The 22302-nt window shown below is 36.8% G+C and overlaps 1 protein-coding gene across 4 annotated transcripts in view; it reads left to right on the forward strand.

Annotated features, from left to right (window-relative positions):
* The first annotated feature begins 494 nt into the window (after nt 1-494).
* Nucleotides 495-22302, forward strand: part of LOC112055024 (uncharacterized) — a 33002-nt gene continuing 11194 nt past the window's right edge. The window contains exons 1-13 of one of the 4 annotated variants that reach the window (XM_052887215.1): nt 498-823; nt 1897-2112; nt 3041-3292; nt 4052-4174; nt 8143-8250; nt 9338-9454; nt 11931-12519; nt 13225-13323; nt 14659-14752; nt 15366-15468; nt 19702-21049; nt 21398-21457; nt 21911-22164. In XM_052887215.1, coding sequence (XP_052743175.1) covers nt 791-823; nt 1897-2112; nt 3041-3292; nt 4052-4174; nt 8143-8250; nt 9338-9454; nt 11931-12519; nt 13225-13323; nt 14659-14752; nt 15366-15468; nt 19702-21049; nt 21398-21457; nt 21911-22164 — 3396 coding nt within the window. In that variant the 5' untranslated portion in view covers nt 498-790. Of the gene's footprint in view, nt 824-1896; nt 2113-3040; nt 3293-4051; nt 4175-8142; nt 8251-9337; nt 9455-11930; nt 12520-13224; nt 13324-14658; nt 14753-15365; nt 15469-19701; nt 21050-21397; nt 21458-21910; nt 22165-22302 lie in introns of all 4 variants that reach the window. The other 3 variants (XM_052887216.1, XM_052887213.1, XM_052887214.1) reach the window with 3 other exon arrangements.

Consider the following 22302-nt stretch of genomic DNA (forward strand, 5'->3'; position numbering starts at 1 on the left):
ACGCCTGTGATAGCGCCATCTAGTAACTAGCTACGGTATTTTTAGTATAGTACCCATTAAGTTATAAAAATAATAATGCATATTTTTTGTAAAGGAGAGAGATTTTTGATTTTGTAATAGTTGAAGAAACCAATTGAAGAAAACAAAAAAAAAACAAAAAGTTTTCCATGGTTAACCCCGGGCTCGAACTCCGACCTTTGTTATGCACCACTAGGTCAGATGACTATGTGGAACATTGTTAAAATGAATGTACACTTACTGTCTTTCTTTAATAATTCCTTTGATTTAGAAATACAAACACATTCTTCCTATTACGCGTCAAAATTATAAGGATAAATAATTCTTTTTTTTTGGTTTTTTCCGTACTTAAACCTCTAAAAACAAATACATCTATCAAATCTAGGATGAAGATGGCGCTGCTTCATAAAGATTTCACATTCTTGTAAGTTCCCATGGCATGCCACAGACGACAAATGAAGATAGATACTTTTCTTCTATGTCATTCTTAATTTTTCATTTTTCATTTTATTTTTTACCTTAGCTGTTTAGCACGATTTTCATCCATTTCATGTGTTCAGCGTCAAAAAAATCCATTTCTATTTTTTTGGATTGGATTTTGCATTTTGAAACACGGGTGAATAATCGTGTATTTCGTGATTATACTTCTGCTTTATTAATATAATTTTATACTGGATAAGTGACACTATGTGGATAAGATCGGGTTACTCTATAGGATTTGAAATAATTTAAACAATTTGTGCAAAAAAATCCTTGAAAAAACGCTACCAAGATGATGATAACAATACATGGACTACCACATTCTGTAAGTTTCCATTTTAATCTTTTAAATTTAATTTTAAATCGCTGAACGTCAACTCTCCTATTTACAAATCTAGTTTCTATAAATGTAAATGTTTAATTAATTTTTGGCTTTTGAAAATGTATTTCCTATTTAAAAAATCAATTCATGGTGGAAGTTCGAATCGCTTGAATCAATGTTCCCTGATCTAACTAAAAGTCCACAGTAAAGTGGCAATTTTAATACATTAATCTAGCTGCATACAGCTATTTACAGTCAAGATTCTCAAGTGTATTAATTGATTAGATTTATAGTTCTGAACTGCTATAAATTTTGTTGTAGATAAGCAACAAACTTTCTAATATGAACTTCTGTTACAAGTACATTTATTTCAATTTATTTATTAACATACTTTACAATATAATTCTATAGAGGTAAATTAAACCTGAACTATCTACAAATTTTAAGCTATACTGTACTATAAAGAGGTCATGTTTGTTTGTAAGTTTGTGTGGGTAGGGTTGCTAACTATACTATGGTATAGAATATTATAATATGGTGAGGAAAAAATATATAATATGCAAAAATACTATATTTTCAACACTGAAATCTAACAAACAAAATTTTCATTTAAAACTTTATGAACATTAGTTATTGACAAATGCAATAGCATCTTGCTATGCAATGTTGGCTACCCTATGTGTAGGGATAATCAAAACTACTAATATGATTCAGTAGTTTTGAAGATTATCAAAATTCTCTCAAATGTATGCTTCCACTAATTTACTTAATTAAAAACAAATTATATGTATATCTAAGATTTTCACTTTGATGTGTTGATATCTTTAGACTACTCTAGCTTACCCCACATAAATTAATGTGCCATGTTTTCTTTTCCACAAAAATAATAAAATCGTGATAAAAATGGGTAGAGGGTGAAATTTACTTAACAATCTGTTCTCATGTCTACTAAATATATAGAAAAAATCTTAAAAATTTATCCAGATATTTCAGACTATTGTGACAATAAACAATGACTTTTACTGTGATTTTTATATACTAAATGAATATATTATAAAATTTTTGAATTCTTACAGACAAAGTATTCAGATTTGAAATTGCTAATAAAACAAAAATGCAATATATCAGACTTTATCCTTGATTCTTTGGTTGTGGACCCCGGCCGTGATGGATCGAAGAAAGTCCGCGTCGGGTTAACCGATGACAGCGAGGGAGCCCATTTGATTAAGTGTCTGGACGGATATAACTTTCTAGGATGTGTTCTGACAGTGCAACCGTATGCTAAATCTTCGGTAAGTCAATACTTTAATTTTTGTTTATTTAGCCTCTTACTCAAAATTACTTGAGATAAACCTTATCCTTTATAAGACAAATAAATCTCAATAACCTTCGTGAGAACATATAAGCTGTACACTAAATACTGTAATACTTAAATGTATATTTGAACTATCAACAAATCTACCCATAATGTTATTTTTTGCTATATGCATATAATGCATGCATGTAAATGCTTATAACAAATATACTTTATTTTTAAACCACCACGAGCCTGGAAAACGTCCATTTCCATCACAATTCACACCATTATTTATCATTTGTGGGATATCACAGCCTCAGACTTTAATTTACCTTAACTTTTGCACTAGAATGTCAACTATGTGGCCTACCTGATTTCAAAGCCTACATCAGTAATGATTCATCAAGGCCTCAATAGCTCAACTGTCGAGCAAGCTCCCTCAAGCTCAATGGGTGGTGGCTTGATCCGCGCCCTGTTGGTCTATTGTTGTACCCACTCCTAATACAGTCTTTCCCGACTTGTTGGAGGGGAATGGGATGGGATGGGATGGGATTAGTTAAATTTAAAAATATAGCAAATATTCTTTAAAAAAAAAAAAAAACGAGAGCTAATCCTGCTATGTACTGCTCTGTGTCTTTCTTGTTCTTTCTTTCTGTTCTTATCGCTATGATAATGTCCCTAGGACTTGTACAAAATGTTTTACATCTTTTCTCATATGCACAACTTTGGTTATACCCTTCCCAAGTCTGTGTTCCTGAGTCTTATAACTTGGGTGTTCTTAAAACAAGAGTAAATATTCACCTTCTAGGCAAGCGTGTCCCATCTTAGACTGTATCTACACTTAACATCTGGTTAGATCATGGTCAAATGTCAGTCTATTTTCTTACAAGTCATGGTAAGTTTGAAATATCTATTACTTTCAGCAAGCAAATCCAGCTCAGCATAGTGCTTATGGTATGAAAGATGGTTATCAACAGAGGAATGACTACCAGGCACCCAACCAAATGGACGATAGAGGTAGAATGGACATCCCACACTCCAACCGGTGGGGCAACCAGTCTGCCAACCAGTCCAGTTTGCAGTGGCAACCTAACCAACTCGCACAGCCGCAACCTCATGGTCACGATGCTTACAGTAACTATCAACAACAACCCGTCAACCCTTATGGACTCAATGTAAGTTGTATTTTATCTATACTAATATTATAAAGAGGAAAGATTTGATTGTTGGTTGCATTGAATAGGCTCCAAAACTACTGAAACAATTTGTAAAATTCTTTTACTGAGCGCTTAGTGGGAGATTTTTATGTTTTCATACTGTGACGATCGCGTAAACGTAAACGCGAATTTCTAGGGAATTGAAAAAGTTGTGCAGTAGTGCCACTAGATGGCGCTGTTTTAATTCCTTACAAATTCGCGTTTACGTTTACGCGATCGTCATGATGAAATTGAAATTCTATGTAAAAATGTCTGGTAGATACATCAATATCATATTAAAAAGTAGATGCACAATTAGCGACCAAAAAACGTTCCCAATCAATGAGCGCCAAACACAACTTCTTGGCACTCAATTCAAGTAGTCGCATTTGCAAATTTAACCTTAAACTCAATCCTTAAGGTTGAATTTGCTTTGAATTTGGGATTTTATTAAATAATTGACAATATATTTAAATTCCTTTAGGTATAATTTTCTTTACCATAAATTCTAAAACTGTCAAAGCAAAATTGGCCAGTTTTTAAGTGAAATTTTCTACATGATTGTGAGTCCTTTTATTATAAGAGGTCAATGGGATGATATCACACAGTAGATAAATGACATTTTGTCAATTGATTTAATGTTTATTTTAATAGGTTGATAATAAATAACAAAATGGTGATTAAGCCAGAAGAACATGTTGTTTCTCAGTGTCTTTAGTTCTCTGTTCTTATCTACAGATTGGTCAGCAAGTTAAGCCACAATTTGCACCTCGTGATGCAATGGAGTCCACACACAGGGCTCAACAAACCCAGAGTTACAACCAGAACTACATGCAGAAGAGCAATTTAATTAGTCTTGGGGTGAGTAACATCACTGTCAACCTTATTTATTGACTTACTTCTGGACCAAGCGTCCCTCCTTAAAGGAGAGGGGAGATGGAGCTTAAATCCACCATGCTGATTCAAATTGAAATTTGTCACTCACAATTCAACATTCATTCATTCTGAATATTATTTAAATGGGTACACGATATAACACTATAAAACGACAAGATTTTTAATGTCAATATTGTCGAATTGTGCAAACCAAGAGGGCGCCGCGAAATGACTAATAACAAAAGCGATATCGTGAGTGTGGTTTCCCTAAACAGCCAAAAACGCGAGGTTGTTGAAAAAAGAAAAAGAACAAGAAAGAGGGTAGATCGATTCTGCCCCTAACAGCTTCGCGTCCCGCAACATCAGTCTCGTCGTGACCACGATCCATGCAACTGGGTTGAAATATCGACATTAAAAATCTCGTCGTTTTATCGTGGTATGTACCCGTTTAAATGATATTCATAATGAACAACCACGAAATAAGTTTAAAATCATTAATTCATTCATTCATTCACAATTCAGTTTAAAGATCAACAAATTAATCGGCTTCAAAAATAAAGAAGGAGGTTCTCGATTCGAGGCATATGTATTTTTTTAATGTTTAATACCTCATAACTTGGTCATTTCTTAACCAATTTTGAAAATTCTTTTTTGTTTGAAATGGCAATCAATTGCACGTTGTAGAGTCAACATCTGGACCTGGGTGACATTGTCGCATGGATCGTCGGCTTTTCACGGATGATAGCAAAATAAATAAATTATTATCTAAATATATAAAGAACAAATATGTACATAATACATAGGCTACTTTTCATCCCGGAAAAAGCTATAATTCCTGCGAGACTTGTAATATACAGAATTTTACGCGAACGGTATTGCAAAAAGAAAAAGAACAAGCGTCCACTATGGTTTGTGCGCTGAAGCATGGTGCGGGCGACAGTTGCCGTATGACGTTCATAATACGTACTATCATTGTGAAACGTGGCAAACCGCACCATTGGCATCAATATTATCGATATTTATACTTCTATCTTAATATTATAACGAGGAAAACTTTGCGTGATCGAATCAGAAATGAGGAGATCCGCAGAAGGACCAAAGTCACGGACATAGCTTAACGAGTCGCTAAGCTAAAGTGACAACAAATAGTTCGAAGAGCCGATAGACGTTGGGGTCCCAAGGTCCTGGAATGGCGACCCAACACTAGAAAGCGCAGTGTTGGTCGACCCCCCACCAGGTGGACTGACAACATCATTCAAGTCGCAGGGATGCAGGCGGCTCAGGATCGTGATGTTTGGAAGTCCCTACAAAAGGCCTATGTCCTGTAGTAGACGTCCATCGGCTGATATGATGATGAAAGTTTCTGATGTTATAGGGGGTAATCTCTGGATCTACTGAACCGATTTTAAAAAATCTTTTACCACTACAAAACCACGTTATTTGTGAGTGTTATGGGCTACGTTTTATCCCTGTATTCCCACGGGAACGGGAACTATGAAGCTGAAACCGAGGGGGCATCGGAAGTTATTTATAAATGACAACATCGATATCGTATCAGCAGAAATGCGTTTATAAAAACATATTCTATACGATGCTGCCATATTGGATTATGAAAATAATAAAATATGCTAATTGCAAACATTCCATATTTTACAAATTATAATATAAGGAAGTATTCTTTTGTTAAATGTCTGCCATATGTTACCAACTGCAATAGCTGAAGATAATTACTTGATTAAAAACCAAATATTTGCATTTTATATTAGGACCAACGCAGACAGTGCATTTTATTAAATGTAGGTATAGGTCGCGCCAATTTTCGAGTTCATATTGCAAAACACCGAACTAAACTGACTATTTTTTTGGAGTTTACTCCTTAAGAATCGATTTTTTATATATAAGGCGCCCGGTATGAGAAAAATCTGAGGGGTAAAACCAACTGAACTAACGAAAAAGTGTCACGTTTTTGGTGCGCACCTTTAGTGCGCAACTTTCTAATTTAGCTGTGAGTGTATTGAGACGTACATAGGGTATGCTGTATAGGCGACTATACCTATATACTATATGTTATTGGGCTTGTTTGTTTAATGATTATATCATTGTAAGAGTAAAATATAAAATGTGAAGTATATTATAAAGTCTATTAGTTATTTTACAATTCTATACATTTAGTCTTCTTTAACATAAGTATTACTAAAGCCCTACTCGATGTGCACTGTTTACCAACAAAAAAAAGTGTGTATGTTAAAAAAAACAAAAAGTTAGCTCGAAGCACGTCTCAATACTCGCGCCTTATAAGTGAAAGGTGCGCAACCGAGGTGCAGCAGGCCGCGGCGTGCGCACTCGCCTACAGCGTGCACATGGATGCGATGTGCAAGTTGTTGGCGGCACAGCGCACGGTGAAAGGTGCGCAGAATAGGTTGCGCACAAAAAACGTAACGCATGTCATTTCATAACTTATTGGAGTTTACTCCTTAACAATCGATTTTTCATTTATACCCCTCGGTACGTTTTTTGTGCGCAACCTATTCTGCGCACCTTTCACCGTACGTAGCCGTCATAGCGTGCACATGCCTAGCGCGTCCGCACGCACGTGCACGCTGTTGGCGGGCGCGCACGCAGCGCTGCACCTCGGTTGCGCACCTTTCACTTTTCAGGCGTTGCTATTGAAAAGAGTAAACTCCATTCGTGCGACGGAGCTGACACACTTTTTTATTCTTTACAAGTTAGCCTCTCCTGATGGTAAGTTATGATGCAATCTAAGATGGAAACGAGCTAAATTGTTAGGCGTAGGATGAAAATCCACACCGATTTCTAAACCACATCGTACAGGGACGCTGAATCGCTTGGCGGTACGTCTTTGCCGGTAGGGCGGTAACTAGCCACGGCAGAAGTCTCCCACCAGCCAGACCTGGACCATTTAAAAACTTTGTTATACCCAGTCCGTAGTCTGCGCAGGCCCTAAAACTGGTGGTTAAACCAGCTAATGAAACATCTTTTGTGTTCCAATACTGTGCTAATAAAGGAAATGTGTAGCCATTGCCATGCCAATGTTACAATGGCGCTTTTGTTAAAACACACAATTTCTATATAATGAGTCACAAACCATGTGGTATTAATTTTCTTTTATACAGGACTATTTTTTTAATTTTTTATGACATCTATAAAGCTTGACTGCAATAATATCACGACAAAATAACATCTCGTCAGAATAAAGAAATATGTTGTCGACAAATAGCGGCGGAATAAATATATTGCTCTCTTTCGTTCCATTGCAGCAAAAGAGAGTATTGTCGGACCTGGATGACGGTGTCGCATGGGTTCGTCGGCTTTTTGCGGATGAAATAAATTATTATCTATTCATGATGAACTTCCGCAAAGTAACTCCTGCTTCTATCCAATAATTTATGTATTTGTTGAATAGGTATCGGTAGTGTGACTGTAGTCCAGTTGAAAAGTGACTGGTCGCAATAGTAAAAGATGCTCGGGGTCCATTCCTATCAATTCCGAAAATTTACAACATTTATGTTCATTTATGAAACCTATGGTTTTCTAACAAAATTCATCTAAAAGTTCATCTAAAGGTTTAGCAGTTTAGCTGTGAAAATGTAAAACAAACAGACTTATTTTCGCATTTAAAATATTAGTATGGATATGACCTTTGCCTTCTACTCAGAGAGCGTTAGTTGGAATCCGGTCCGGGGCATGCACCTCCAACTTTTCAGTTGTGTGCATTTTAAGAAATGAAATATCACGTGTCTCAAACGGTGAAGGAAAAACATCGTGAGAAGACATACCAGAGAATTTTCTTCATTATCTACGTGCCTGAAGTCTGCCAATCAGCATTGGGCCAGGTGGACTATTGGCCTAACCCCTCTCATTCTCAGAGGGAGCTCGTGCTCAACAGTGAGCCGAATATATCAGTTGTTGGATATTGGTACATTTGTTTGCAGCCTCAGAGACACATAGCGCCAAGTGCGGTGCGACCAATACCAGACGCCGCGCGACCAGTGCAAGCCGAGCGCTACCCGCCTCAGAACTACAACATACCCGAAAAACCGGTATCTTTCTCTATTATTTATATTATAATCTTGTTTTCTTTATCTTTTTTTCTTTATCATCATCTCCTTACCCTTATCCCACTTAAGTGGGGTCGGAAAAATATGTCAATCTTTTCCATTCGTTTCTATTACTCGTCAACTCATCATCCACTCCTTTTGCACACATGTCCTCTTTCACACAATCCAACCATCTCTTCTTTGGCCTTCCTCTCCTCTTATGACCTTCCGCTTGCACATTCAACATTTTTCTAGTAATATGACTTTCCTCTCTACGCATTACATGTCCATACCAAGCTAACCTTCTACTCCTCAATTTTTCTGTCACTGGTGCCACCTTCAGACTTCCTCTTATATACTCTTTTTTTCTTTATAACATTCAAAATTCATTTATTAGGCTTAGTTTACAAGCACTTGAAACGTCAAGTAATGTCATAATTTAATTTAATGGCGGTAATAAAAGTCGAAAACTTAAAATTAAAGTTACAAGGGTTCCAAACGCGCCTTGGTCCTAGCATAGCGCACAACAAACTCAGCCAAGGTTTGTTTTTTTTGCCACCATTTTACAAACTTATCTAGACTAACTAACTAAGTACACAGTCATATTGTGCAGTTCAACACCAAGCTTTTTAGGGTTCCGCTGTCCACAAGGAACCCTTATAGTTTCGTCATCAGAGACTGTTACTACTAAAAATTTTTTTCACCTCAAATTTATAGCATCTTACAGTCGTTGTGTTGATTTTTTTTAATTTCATCTATCTAAGAAAACTTGGGCTATCAAGTCAAATTTAACGATAACTTAATTGCGTAAATTAAAAATAAGCGGTTTGGAAGATATGAGGTAATAAAGAATATCACAATATACATACAAACATACAAATATACAACATACGCGCGAAAAACATAACCCTTCTTGCAGTCGGGTAAAAAGATGATGAACGATCGACATTGACACTTGACAGTGCCATCTACGCACAACAAACTCCACTATTGTACTGTACGTCGCACAGTGTTGCCAACTTATGCTTCCAAATATGCTCAAATCCTTCACGCTGGACGTTCCTTTATTCATTCGCCAACGTCCTTCCAGATGACCATAATGAAGGACAACTTCCAAGGCCCTACTCAATACAACCTGCTGACGGGCCACGACCCGGCGCCGGCAACCTTCCAGCCGGCCAACCAACAATCGCCCTGGAGCAGTCAGGTATCGTATTTTTTCAAACAATTTTTTTAATATGACTTATATACCCATTTCCTTCTAATGCCATTCAATAACTGGGGATCTTGCCAATTTTTTAATATATGTATTGATTTTTAACCGACTTCAAAAAGGAGGAGGTTCTCAATTCGGTCGGTATTTTTTTTTTTTTTTTTTTTTTTTTTTTTTTTTTTTTTTTTTTTTTTTTTTTTTATGTATGTACACCGATTACTCAAAGACGCCTGGACCGATTTCAAAAATTCTTTTTTTGTTTGAAACGGTATAGTCCCCATTTGGTCCCATTGCCATCATGACAAGATCTGATGATGGAATCCTGGAGAAATTGAGGGGAACTTTCGAAAATTATATGGGTGTCTAGTGTGTTTGTAAACTTTTCCATTTAGTACCTTTGAGAAATACAAAATTATGAAGGTTTAAAGTCGATCTGATGATGGAGTCATAAAACAGACGAGGGAACTCCTTGGCGATTTACAGCAGTTACCTTGTGTTTGGGCTTGATTAATTTGTATTAATGAGAACTTTCCACATAGATAGGTTGTGACTGTCATTTAGGGGTTTGGTGATGAAGACCAAGGACAATTAAGGGAACTCCTTAACAGTTTACAGTAACTACCTTGTGTTTGGCCTTGATTAATTCGTATTGCTGAGAACTTTCTACCTAGATGAGTTGTGTCTGTTATTAGGGGTCTGATGATGAAGACCAAGGTCAATGAAGGGAACCCCTTGACGGATTACGGTAGCTACCTTGTGCTTGGGCTTGATTAATTTGTATTGCTGAGAATTTTGTACCAAGATGGGTTGTGACTGTCATTTTACACTAAAAATTGAAAAATAATAAAAATTTTAATAAAAAAAATACAACCGACTTCAAAACCTAAAAACGTACCCACTAAACTAAAAAGCGAAAAATAACATCATAATATGTTCTACCTGCTGATCAGTATGAAGTCGGTGCTTAGCCGGTGTTGTCTTAATTTAAGCCATTTCTGACAGGACCACATGAAACAACACTGTCTGCAAAATCTAAATCTATAAGATATGCTCACATGGCTTGAATTAATACATCACCGGCTTAGCACCGCCTTCATACTGATCAGCAGGTAGAACATATTATGATGTTATTTTTCGCTTTTTAGTTTAGTGGGTACGTTTTTAGGTTTTGAAGTCGGTTGTATTTTTTTTATTAAAATTTTTATTATGATAATTTCAGTTAAATAAAGTCAATGTTAACTAATTTATACATAAAAAACAAATATTGTCTGGATATTTCAAAATAAATAAGATTATAAAATTTCAAAATCTATTATAAATCTTTTATCGTGATTAGATGAAAATTCATACAGTTTTAGCTTTCTTACATTAAATGTGACATTTTCAATATATAAACTTTATAGTTCATAAATGCACAAATAACAAAGATATTAGTAATTTTGTTCAAACGCCTATGGAAATCTAACGATCATTATGACCTACGACGTCATTAAATCGTATCGTTTTGTTTTGACGTTTTTCAGGGATCCGCGGCAGCGCCGCAAATCTGATCCTTTAAATTCCTGTAGCTCCGAAAGCAATGATCGCAGATTCCCTGTCACTTTTACAAAATTGCTTTACTAATTAATAACATACTCCTTATTTTATATACAATAAAAAATTAAATGTAAACACTAAAAGGAAAAGGAAAAACACTAAAAGGGCCTTAAAATGAACATGAGTAAAACAAATATCATGTGCAACGCTCATGTACCGCTCCACCCAGTTCTTGTTGAGGTCTCTGCGCTCGAAATTGTTGACGAGTATATATACCTAGTACACACAATGCAGTTAGGTAGTTCCAATTTTGAGAAGGAGGTAAACCGCCGAATCCAATTCGTTTGGGCAGCGTTCGAGAATCTCCGCGATATCTTTTCGTCCAAAATTTCTCAGTGCTTGAAGACAAAAGTCTTCGAACAGTGCGTGTTGCCAGTGATACTTACGGATCCGAAACCTGGTCGCAACTGTGGCCCTCATAAAAAGGCTCAAAGTCACTCAGCGGGCGATGGAGCGAGCTATGCTTGGGATTTCTCTGCGTGAGCATTCGCTCAGAAATGAGGAGATCCGCAGAAGAACCAAAGTCACTGATATAGCTCAGCGAGTCGCGAAGCTGAAGTGGCAATGGGCAGGCCACATGGTTCGAAGAGCCGATGGACGGTGCTAGAATAGCGACCCCACACCGGAAAGCGCAGTGTTGGTCGAATCCCACTAGCTGGACTGAGGACATCAAGCGGGTTGCAGGGTGCCGCTGGATACTCGCGGCTCGAGACCGTTGTTTGGAAGTTCATGCAAGAGGCCTATGTCAAGCAGTGGACGTCCATCGGCTGACATGATGATGACGATGATTCTCATACGAATTACTCATCTGTCTCCCTTTCCTCTCTTCTCTCCACTTGAACCAATGACTAATTTAATTAATTTTTGTCCACAGCACCAACCAAAGCCTTTCGAGAAACCATTACCTTTTGACAAGAAGCCATATGACGACAGGAAGTATACTCCAAACATGGCAACAAAGCCGCTCACTGATCCGAAGTCTGATTACAAGAGCTACGATAAAACCCGCGAATTGTCTCCCCGAAGAGGTTATAGAAGGGATGCAACCCCTGAAAGGGGTAACATACCCGCTGAAAGGGGTAATTTACCTCCTGGCAGACACGTTTCGCACTCTGGCAGAATTTCACCAGAGAGACCTGGTCGACAAGTCTTCATAGACAGAAAATCCCCTGGACGTCGAGGTTCACCCGACAGACGAATGTCTCCTGCCAGGCAGGTTTACATTGAACGTAGAGTGTCACCTGGACGTAGACCGTCGCCTGGTCGTAAAGTTTCACCTGGTCGTAAAATTTCACCTGGTCGTAGAGTGTCACCTGGACGTAGACAGTCGCCTGGTCGTAAAGTTTCACCTGGTCGTCGAGTGTCACCTGGGCGTAGACCGTCGCCTGGTCGCAGAGTTTCACCTGGTCCCGGACGTGTCATTTCAGACAGGAGAATTTCCCCGTCCGGCCGTCAGATGCCAGGTATGTGTTGAGTTCAAGTGTTAGTCTATTTGTTGATATGATAGTAGCAGCTCTGTTTTTTTTATCCGCATACGTCCCGTTCTTGTGTGAATCTTTTTTATTTTATTCTTTACAAGTTAGACCCTAGACTACAATCTCACTTGATTAGGTAAGGTGATGATGTAGTCTAAGATGGAAGCGGACTAACTTGTTAGGAGGAGGATGAAAATCCACACTCCTTTCGGTTTCTACACGGCATCGTACCGGAATGCTAAATCGCTTGGCGGTACGTCTTTGCCGGTAGGGTGGTAACTAGCCACGGCCAAAGTCTTCCACCAGCCAGACCTGGACCAATTAAGAAAATCTCAATCGGCCCAGCCAGATCGAATCCAGGACTTCCGTCTAATCCACCGCGCATACCACTGCGCCACGGAGGCCGTCGAAAAGTATCTAAAGTAATGTTAGTTACACTATTTATAACTCGAAAATTGCTGGAGAGGTAGCTTAGGAGCAGGACATATCACATAGGACACTTAGGGTACACCTACCCCTACCCCAAGTATCCTACCCATGTCTAGATAGGAGTAGAGCAGTGGTAGGGTAGAGGTAAGGTAGGGTTGGGTTGAGTAGGGTTATGGTAGGGTGGGAGTAGGGTTTGGGTACGATTTCATGTGGACGAAATGTACTGCATATGTATGAAGATGTAAATATTTCCTCTTCTTTCAGTGTCAGGACGAGTCCCTTCCCCGTCTCACAGACGAATCTCGCCACCAAGAAAAGAAGAGTACATACGAGGACGAGTTTCACCTCCTGCTCATTCTCCTGGTAAGATTATTTTTATATTAATAGTTTAACCAAGTAAGTGGCGCCGACGGCGCGGTGGCGTTTCGCAATTCATTTATTTCTTATTATTCTATTCATTGTTTATTTATTTTTGTATGCATTAAAGTGTATCTTCTTCTTATTTCAATTTCATAGACTTAGTTTCTAAACACTTCAAAATATCAAGTTTGACTATTTGTGAATGATACTACCGGTTTTTCAGGCAGGTTCTGCTAAGAAGAAACTCAACACTTGTTCCTTTAAAAAAAAATCACATACATAATATTGTAATTTACGATATGTTGAAATTATTACAACTTCTTTTATTTATACTTCCTGTGTGAATGTGGAAGCTAATTTAATAGGTCCCAAGTATCTTGCAGTTTAAAAATAATGTGTCCATTAAATTGTTATTCTTCCAAATTGAAAATTGATGATGATGATGATGATGGACGCTCGCGAGTTCGTACGATCTTAGACCTCTTTAATCCGGCCCTATTGAAAATCCGTTTTTAGTGAACGTCTACTAACTATAATCTATAATGCGACACAAAAGAGTATAAAATAAATGAGAGCGCTGCTGACACTTATTATAATAATTGTAATAATAATAATAATAATTGTTTATTTGCAAGAATACAACATTCCACTAAATTAATAGTGTGCAAATATAAAAAAATACAAATAGTCACAATTACCAAATTAAATGAAATGAGATTAAGAAAAAGATAAATACAGTCAACACAAATATTGTCGTTCTTATGGTAACTCCGTGTTCAGTCATCCACTTGGGACTGCTACTACCATGATACTTGAAAATAATTGATATATTGGATAGAAGCAGACGTTACTTTGCGGAAGTTCATCATGAATATATAATAATTTATTTATTTTGCTGTCTCTAAAGCCGATGAACCGTCATGCGACAACGTCACCCAGATCCGACAAAATGCTCTCCTATCCATTCTACTCCAGAGAAGTGGACAAAAAAAGAAAGGAAAGAGACAAAAAGTACTCTGTCACTCTCCATCTTTTCATCTATCTCCATTTGTAAAATCACGTCAATTCGTCGCTCCGTTTTGCCGTGAAAGACGAACAAACAAACAGACAAACTCACTTTCACATCTATACTAATATTATAAAGCTGAAAAGTTTGTTCGTTAGATTAAACGCGCTAATCTCAGGAACTACAGGTTCGATTTAAAAAAATCTTTGAGTTAGTTAGATAGCCCATTTATCGAGGAAGGCTTTAGGTTATATATTGTCCCCGTATTCCTACGGGAACGGGAACCAAGCGAATGAAACCGCGCGGCGTCAGCTAGTTTATAATGTTTGTAGCAGATAGACGCATGCGGCACCCGTCCCCCGGCAGAGAGGGAGGTCGCGGAATGCCCCCGCACGCGCGACAGGAGTCGCCCAGGAGACCAGGAAGGTGAGTTCTTACGACTTTATGGGGTAGAAAGCCAAAGAAAGGTAATCTTATAATGGGCTAGTTGACACTTTGAAAGGTCTTAATTTGATCACTAGCGTTCTACTAGATTGCAAAAAACATTATATTTTTTTTTATTGACATGAATACATAAAAATTTCAATTTTTTAAATGTTTTTTTGACAATACGAGCCAAAACGCTGTGGGCCATGATGGATATTTTAACTGTTTCATGACGTCACGTAAACACTACACGTTAACCAAACAGAGTGTTTGACAAAATTCGTTCGTTATCACCCCATATTCGGCTCACTGCTGAGCTCGAGTCTTCTCTCAGAATGAGAGGGGTTAGGCCAATAGTCCACCACGCAGGCCCAATGCGGATTGGCAGACTTCACACACATAGAGAATTAAGAAAATTCTCTGGTATGCAGGTTTCCTCACGATGTTTTCGTTCACCGTTTGAGACACGTGATATTTAAATTCTTAAAATGCACACAACTGAAAAGTTGGAGGTACACACCCCTCCGGAATCGGAGGCAGAGGTCATATCCACTGGGCTATCACGGCTCATATATATATGGATATTTCTGAATTAACTTAAATTATACATTAGGTTCTCACCACCTCGTTTCTCCGACAAACCGATGCCGATGGAGTATCAGGACGCTCGACCAAGTATCAAGAGCGTTCGCCCCGCCTACGAGCCGCCGGCCAAGGTAAGCTCAACCATCAAAACACGCGGTTTTGCTACAATAAACCAGTCTATATTAACTAGCTGATTTTTTTTAGAAATTTGTTTATTGGGGTATAAAAGAAATTAAGCAATAAAACTACATAAATTAGCTAAACTATCAAAATATAAACTAATATAAATTATACCAAAATGAATTTGATGAAATATCTCTATATTACTCCGTTTATTTTAACTTTAACTGTGTATGTTGTTTGAATTTTCTTAATGTTTAATGGAGCATAAAGGAGTTGGTCCAAAATTGTATGGAGCCCAGGATCAGTCATTGTACCCTGGCGGAAATAAAAGAAAATATTTTTTTAACTATTTTTGATTACACAAATCTACGATTTTACTTTATTTCTTTCGAAATAATATTCATTCTCTCCCAAAAAATGCAACACTATTAAGGGTAATAATGGCGGATTGATGACGTTTTCAATGCAGTAGTCGATTTATGACGTTTGCTGTCAATTGTCATGTCATAGTTGCTCTATGGGCGCCATCTTGTCGATCTTTATATAGCTCAAAAACTTAAGTTTTAATTTTAATTATTTCTTTTTATTTAGTTAGGTTTATTCACTTAATTAGATTTTAATAAAATCCTTATATTTTTTTAATTTTAATGATACGGGGAACAAGAGTGGACCTGAAATGGACCATCTCCTTTCTTGATTTACTAATTCACTGTAGATTATTTTTTGTGCAGCTCAATCGATTGTCTATGTAAAGGGAATTTTCCGCTAGTGTTCACACTGTGCAAATGTTTTTCAGCGTAGCAGAGAATTAAAAGTAAATATGTGTTTTATATATATCTAGTGACTAGTGAAGATTAAGAATAACAGTTTACACTTCAGCGAAATCTGCGCAATACACAAATTTGGTCTATCTAGATTCTAGAGGATATCATAGAGAATTTAATACAAATTTTAGTCTGTCCAAAAACCGTGGAAACAAAGAATTGGACTACATTTTTGGAACGTATATAACATATTATGAGTTTGTCTAGTTCTTTCGCACGTTTTACAACATAAACTGTTTCAAAGAAAAATTTTTGGACTGACATTGGAGTCTTCTCAGGCATGGCAAGAAATTATTATTCCAAAGAGAACGGAAAATACATGGGAAATATATATGTCCATCATCTATCTATCTATCTCATCGTATCAACGAAATGTTACGTTGTCGATGACTATAGTCTGAAAATAAACAGGGTGGTCCAAACCCCTGATAGGATAAATAAAATACTTTTACTGGCTGTGGTCAAAAGAACAGACAAAATAGAACAGGCAGATCTAAGATGAGTTGAAAGAAAGATGTGATTATTATAAAAAACACATTAAAGAAGATTTATTTCTTTATTTCTATATTCATTAAAGAAGGTTTATTGCCGGCTCTTAGCAGAGCCTGCCTTCGGAACCGGTGGTAAAGTCACTATTAACAGACAAACGTGATGTTCAAAAGTGCTTGTAAATTAAGTCTACTTGAAATAAATAATTTTTTAATAAAATATTTCCATTTTAAAATTTTGTTTCATCAACGCATGGACAGACAAAGCGATGAAACAAAAAATATGTTACAGAAAAAGTTTGATGGATATTTACTTAATGAAGATCTTATGTTAAGGATATGGTGATCATTATAAGAAAAACTGTTGTGTGTACTTCAAGATTTTGCATATCAGCTTTTGTATATTTGCTCATTTTAAGAAATATATTACATCTATCATACGAATTGTGTTGTGTATCTATCATATGAATTCGATCCAGCTGCATCGTTCTAGAAGCTTTAATTGAAAACATGAATTTGGACCACTAAAACCTAGATAGGATACTACTACTACTACTTTATGAAATTTTAATAAATAAAAATAAGAATGAAGTTCTTTAATTCTTTTGTGCAAATACTAAAGCATCAGCAGCGTAAACGAGATAAAAGGAAATCACAAAGGAATGTAAAAAATAATGAACAATTTGAAGAAATTATTTAGAGCATTTAGAAGAAATATTTTCTCAAAAATGTAACTCGTAGATACCAACAAGCTTCGTCTAACCCTTTCAAGCACTTCTTCAGTAACATAAGTTAAACGACTGTGGAAAAAATTGCTCCCAAGATGTAATGAACGCAGTCACTGAATAAGTCCAAAAACAAAATTTATAAATATCTGCAGCAAATAAGAAGCACAGCTATGGCGAATATACAGGCATATCGCCGAAGGATGGTAATCTTCTAATGTTTAACAACCAAATAAAACTGAAGATATCTCTATAGCAATGAATATCCACAGCATATGAAACTGGTGATTTATCCACAGCAGCAACTTTAGAATTGAAGTATTCTTTAGCTATCAAATTCAAAGTAATGGCATTTGTAACTCAAATTTTATTGCTTTAACAGAAACTAAGGACAAATGAGAGTTTCTGCATTTGTCTCCGATGACAAACATGGTGGGGCTGAAAACAATACAAAGATTTTGGCATAATTACAGAAAAGGCGAAGACAAGTTTGGTACTATAATCGAGTTTAACTTAAACTATCACCAAAATGTTGACAAGAAAAATGAATAAAACGTTACTAACTACACTAGTATTAAGTGTAGTTAGTAACGTTTTTCAGTTCGTTTCGTTCGTTAGTATTCGTTACTAACTAAAGTATTAAGTCATACGAGTTGCAAGTGTAAGGTGGAAATCTAAACAATAGTAAGAAATGGGTTTTTCTTATTACGACCACCGAAGAAGATTACGTTTTAGACAGTATTTGTATATATGAGTATGTAACTCTTTGCCTACACACGTTCAAAGGAAAGGAAAGTTTGAAAAGAATTACTGTTTGAAAGGAATTTATCTTCATTGGATTCTTCTCAATCGTGGCAGCAACATGATTATTCTAAAGTAAACAGAACGAGAAACATCTATCTCCAATACTACTTATGCGATCCTAAAACATCTTTACCAATGAAATGTTACATTATCGACAGTGCTTACAGTCGACTATATTTTTCTGAAATTCCAACGGCACAGAGCACACAAAACCCAAGTGAATATAAAAGTGACATATATTTCACGCCAATCTGAATAAGAATAAGAAGACCATATTATAAAAAAAATATAGAAAGAACATGTATTTAGCTCGACTGGCTGAAGTCATTCCTGTGGCGACCAGCACAAAATGGAGCTAATCACAACGGCCAATTTTATGGCTAAGTGCAGAAAAGGCACATGCACAATAAAAAAGAAATGAAATAAAGTCGGAAGCATGTTGCTTAAACTTCATTACTACGTAAGTCATAATTCCGAAAAAATTTCGGCAATAGCGGCTATTCTCATGAGAACTCTATCTCTATTGTATACTCAAGAGAATATTAGAGTTTGTAGGTGCAATCTCTACATCCTCACTCTTAAGTCCGATGAAACGGTAGATCAATACGACCGAACAGAGATCGAGACTAGAACATGAGTCATAGAAGATTTATGAAGGAATATTCTTTGACAGTACAATTATAACTAATTATAAGAGAGAAGGTTGTTTGGAGCGTCTTGTAATTGGTTGTAATAAAATTAAGGTGAAGATTTTAATAGTTCGTCCAATTCCATTCGTCATCGTTAAAAAGAAGAATGTTAAAGAAAACCTCAATATAAAACAAATTTGTGAATTGACCACCAAAAAAAATCACATGCTAAAAGCCAACGAAAAGTTCAAAAACCACTTCGCAGCATTCCACTGTAATTTGTTGTGATTGAGGTCCAACTCATTATTTGTAAAATTTTAAACATCAGTGTTCCAGCATACATGAGCGGCGAAGAACTGTCAGATAGATACACCCTCCAACACGCCGTCGTAATGACTTGGAAGAATGAAGAAGATGAAGCATGACATTAAGAAAACTGATGCACAATTTCGGAAGAATAAGTATTATTTCTATTCGCAGATAGAAATAAAAGTAGGAAAACACATAGTGATATAATATAATGATATATGAAGAAAATATTATATTTTATATATAAAATAGTCGAGAAGCTAAAACAGAGGGCTTCACAAAAAAGTGAGATGGTGGACTTATTTTTTTTAAAATAATTTTATATTATACCTAGGTATATTATTCGTTTTACATTTATATCAGTTCGTTGTAATTTATCCCAGTGTGAAAACAGTCACAGTATAAGGACTTTTTTTCATTAACTGTCATTTTCGTGTTTGCATTCAAAATTTCAATTTACAGGCGTCAAACGAAGCTAAGTACTCAGGTGGTTATCGGCCCAACGTCCGCGAGGACGATCATTATCCAGCAAGGGGACAAGAACGTTGGAAAGAGAAAGAGTTTGGCCACAAAGACATAGAAGATAGAAGGGACACCGCTAGACTTCAAAAGTTTGACATACCGAGGACGTCTGACCAAGAGCCGGAAAAGTCTAGATCACGTAATCGAATGTCGCGATCTCCGAGACGAGATCGGTCACCATTGAAAGATCGCTTGCGACGCCATTCGCCTTCACCGCGCTCACCTCGACGCTCCTGGGCTTTAGAGAAGCGTCGCAGCCCCGACATGCGCGAACCTCCTCCTCCTCCAGTTTGGCCTGGACAGGAGACTAAAACTACCGGCTATCAACACCCTAGCCGATCAGATTTCACGGAAAGAGACCACGAGAAAACATCAGCTGTCTGGCTTACGTCGCAGGATAAAAAACGAGATGACCACATCAGACAAAGGGTTGCCGATCGTGAACATTTCGAGGAAGAAATGCGACGTCGTGGAGCGCCAGAGAAATGGAAAACAGTTCCGCAGTTGAGCCCCAAAGGAACCTCGCGTTACGCGGACGACGACCGTACGTTTAGAAACGACAAGTATGTGAGGAAAGATTACGAGGAACGACATGATTACCGCGATGAAGACGATGACCCATCCAGTCGGAGGGATAGAGAAATGCGAGAACAACGTAACGATCCCCGCCGCGATGAAGATTTCGATGCGAAAGACAACATTCTCCGGAAAGAAAAATATGCTGGCAATATCGAAGAAAAAAAGAAGGAGATTTTGAAAAAGCAGGAACAATTGCAGAAGGAGATCGACGAAGTGTACAAGAGAGCAGTAGATTTTAGCAAAAAAGCGGAGTTGTATAAAAAGGGTGAACTGAAGAAAAAATCGAGCTACGAGCCCTCTCGCCGCCTTGACGAAGATTCAAACGATTCAGACGATAGTTATGAAAAATATTCTCGAAAAGAGAAAACTTATCAAAAAGAATATGAGAGATCAGGACACGGATTCAGCGAAGTCACAGACAGGGTGACTCCGGGGAAAACGAAGAGAAACACGGCGATCGCACAGATCGCCGATAAAATAATGAGGTTCGGCAACTACTTGCCGGCAGAACTCAAACCGCGCGTCGTGGCTGAGCTTCAGTTGTCCGTCTCAAAAATACTTACCGACATGTTTGGAAATGAAGACATATCTTTTATAGAAATGGTAATAAAATTTAACTCTAAGCACACAAAAGGGGCAGAAGAGAAGATTTTTGACGAAGTAATGTCCAATTTTCCTTCACACTACAGACGACGGAAAAGGCCTGAAGGTAAGAATGGTACTTATTGTTTCGCTGATCCCAATGTCCTTTGCGCGGTTTATGTGTTTGTATATTTATAAAATATAGTAGTTCAGACCAGATCATAAAACCTGCTAAATAGTGTCTAACACATTAGTTTATAGAAGCGTCTGAACTAACCTACAGACCGACTAACAGAATACAATTTAAAGGTGATATATTATAGAACACACCGCGGCTGAGCGCGAAATGTTTATTTATCAATTTTTAAATAATGAAATGCCTTAACTTACAAATATAAAACCATTTTTAAAAAATAAAAATACATGTGTGCAATACGAATTAAGCCTTTTTATAATTGAAGAATATAATTTTCAGATGATACTGAACTTCCAGCACAAACTTCTAGGCAGTCAGATGATCCAGACATGAATACAGGTAAACTTTACATTTTATACAAGTTTACTTTTTCTTTCCTCATCAATGTTTATTACAATGAAAACTTGTAACACGATTAGCACAAAATAATCATAGTAACTTTAAACTTTAAAAATTCAAGTTCACAATTTTTCATTCAGTTTTTTTTTCAGCAGAGTAATTGTTTTATTTTTTTATAGTTACATTAAATTTTCAGCCATAGTATAAGTTTGTGATGCGTACAGTTGGACAGAGAACGTTTTAATATTATATCAAAAATTTAATATTCGATATTCATTTATTTCAATTAGGCTTTGTATCGAAACGTCAGGTCATAATATTATAAGATAATGGTTATATATAATTAGTTGAAAGCTTGAAATTAAAGTTACAGACAATGTTAAAAACAAGAAACAATCGAATGCGAATGTTGAATCAATCGATAAGTAGTCTTATTATAGTCAATTGTAATAGTTTCAGATTGGAATATACCATCAAACCAGGCAAATATGCCCATGGTGCAAGTGCCACCTTCAGAGGTAATGAATGCCCCGGTAATGGTTCCCCTTCCAGCTCAGTATGAGTTAGGAACCATGCAACAACATCAAAACTTTCAACAAGAAAATACTGGGGAAGATAGGTTGTACCTCTGTAAGGACGATTTTCAGACGATCGATGAATATGAAACTACACAGCTTAAGGAGTTCTTGGTTAAACAACTGATAAAGGTATGGTTTTAACAGTTTTTTACATAGCTCTTTATCTATGCTTAATTTCAGAGCTTTACACTTCGTTACCTTTGTATTGCTGAGCTCAAACAACTTTATTACGTCTTCAGTCTTTTGACATAATTTGCAATATTGGCT

This window comes from Bicyclus anynana, chromosome 18 (assembly GCF_947172395.1).
Source record: "Bicyclus anynana chromosome 18, ilBicAnyn1.1, whole genome shotgun sequence".
Classification (NCBI taxonomy): domain Eukaryota; kingdom Metazoa; phylum Arthropoda; class Insecta; order Lepidoptera; family Nymphalidae; genus Bicyclus; species Bicyclus anynana.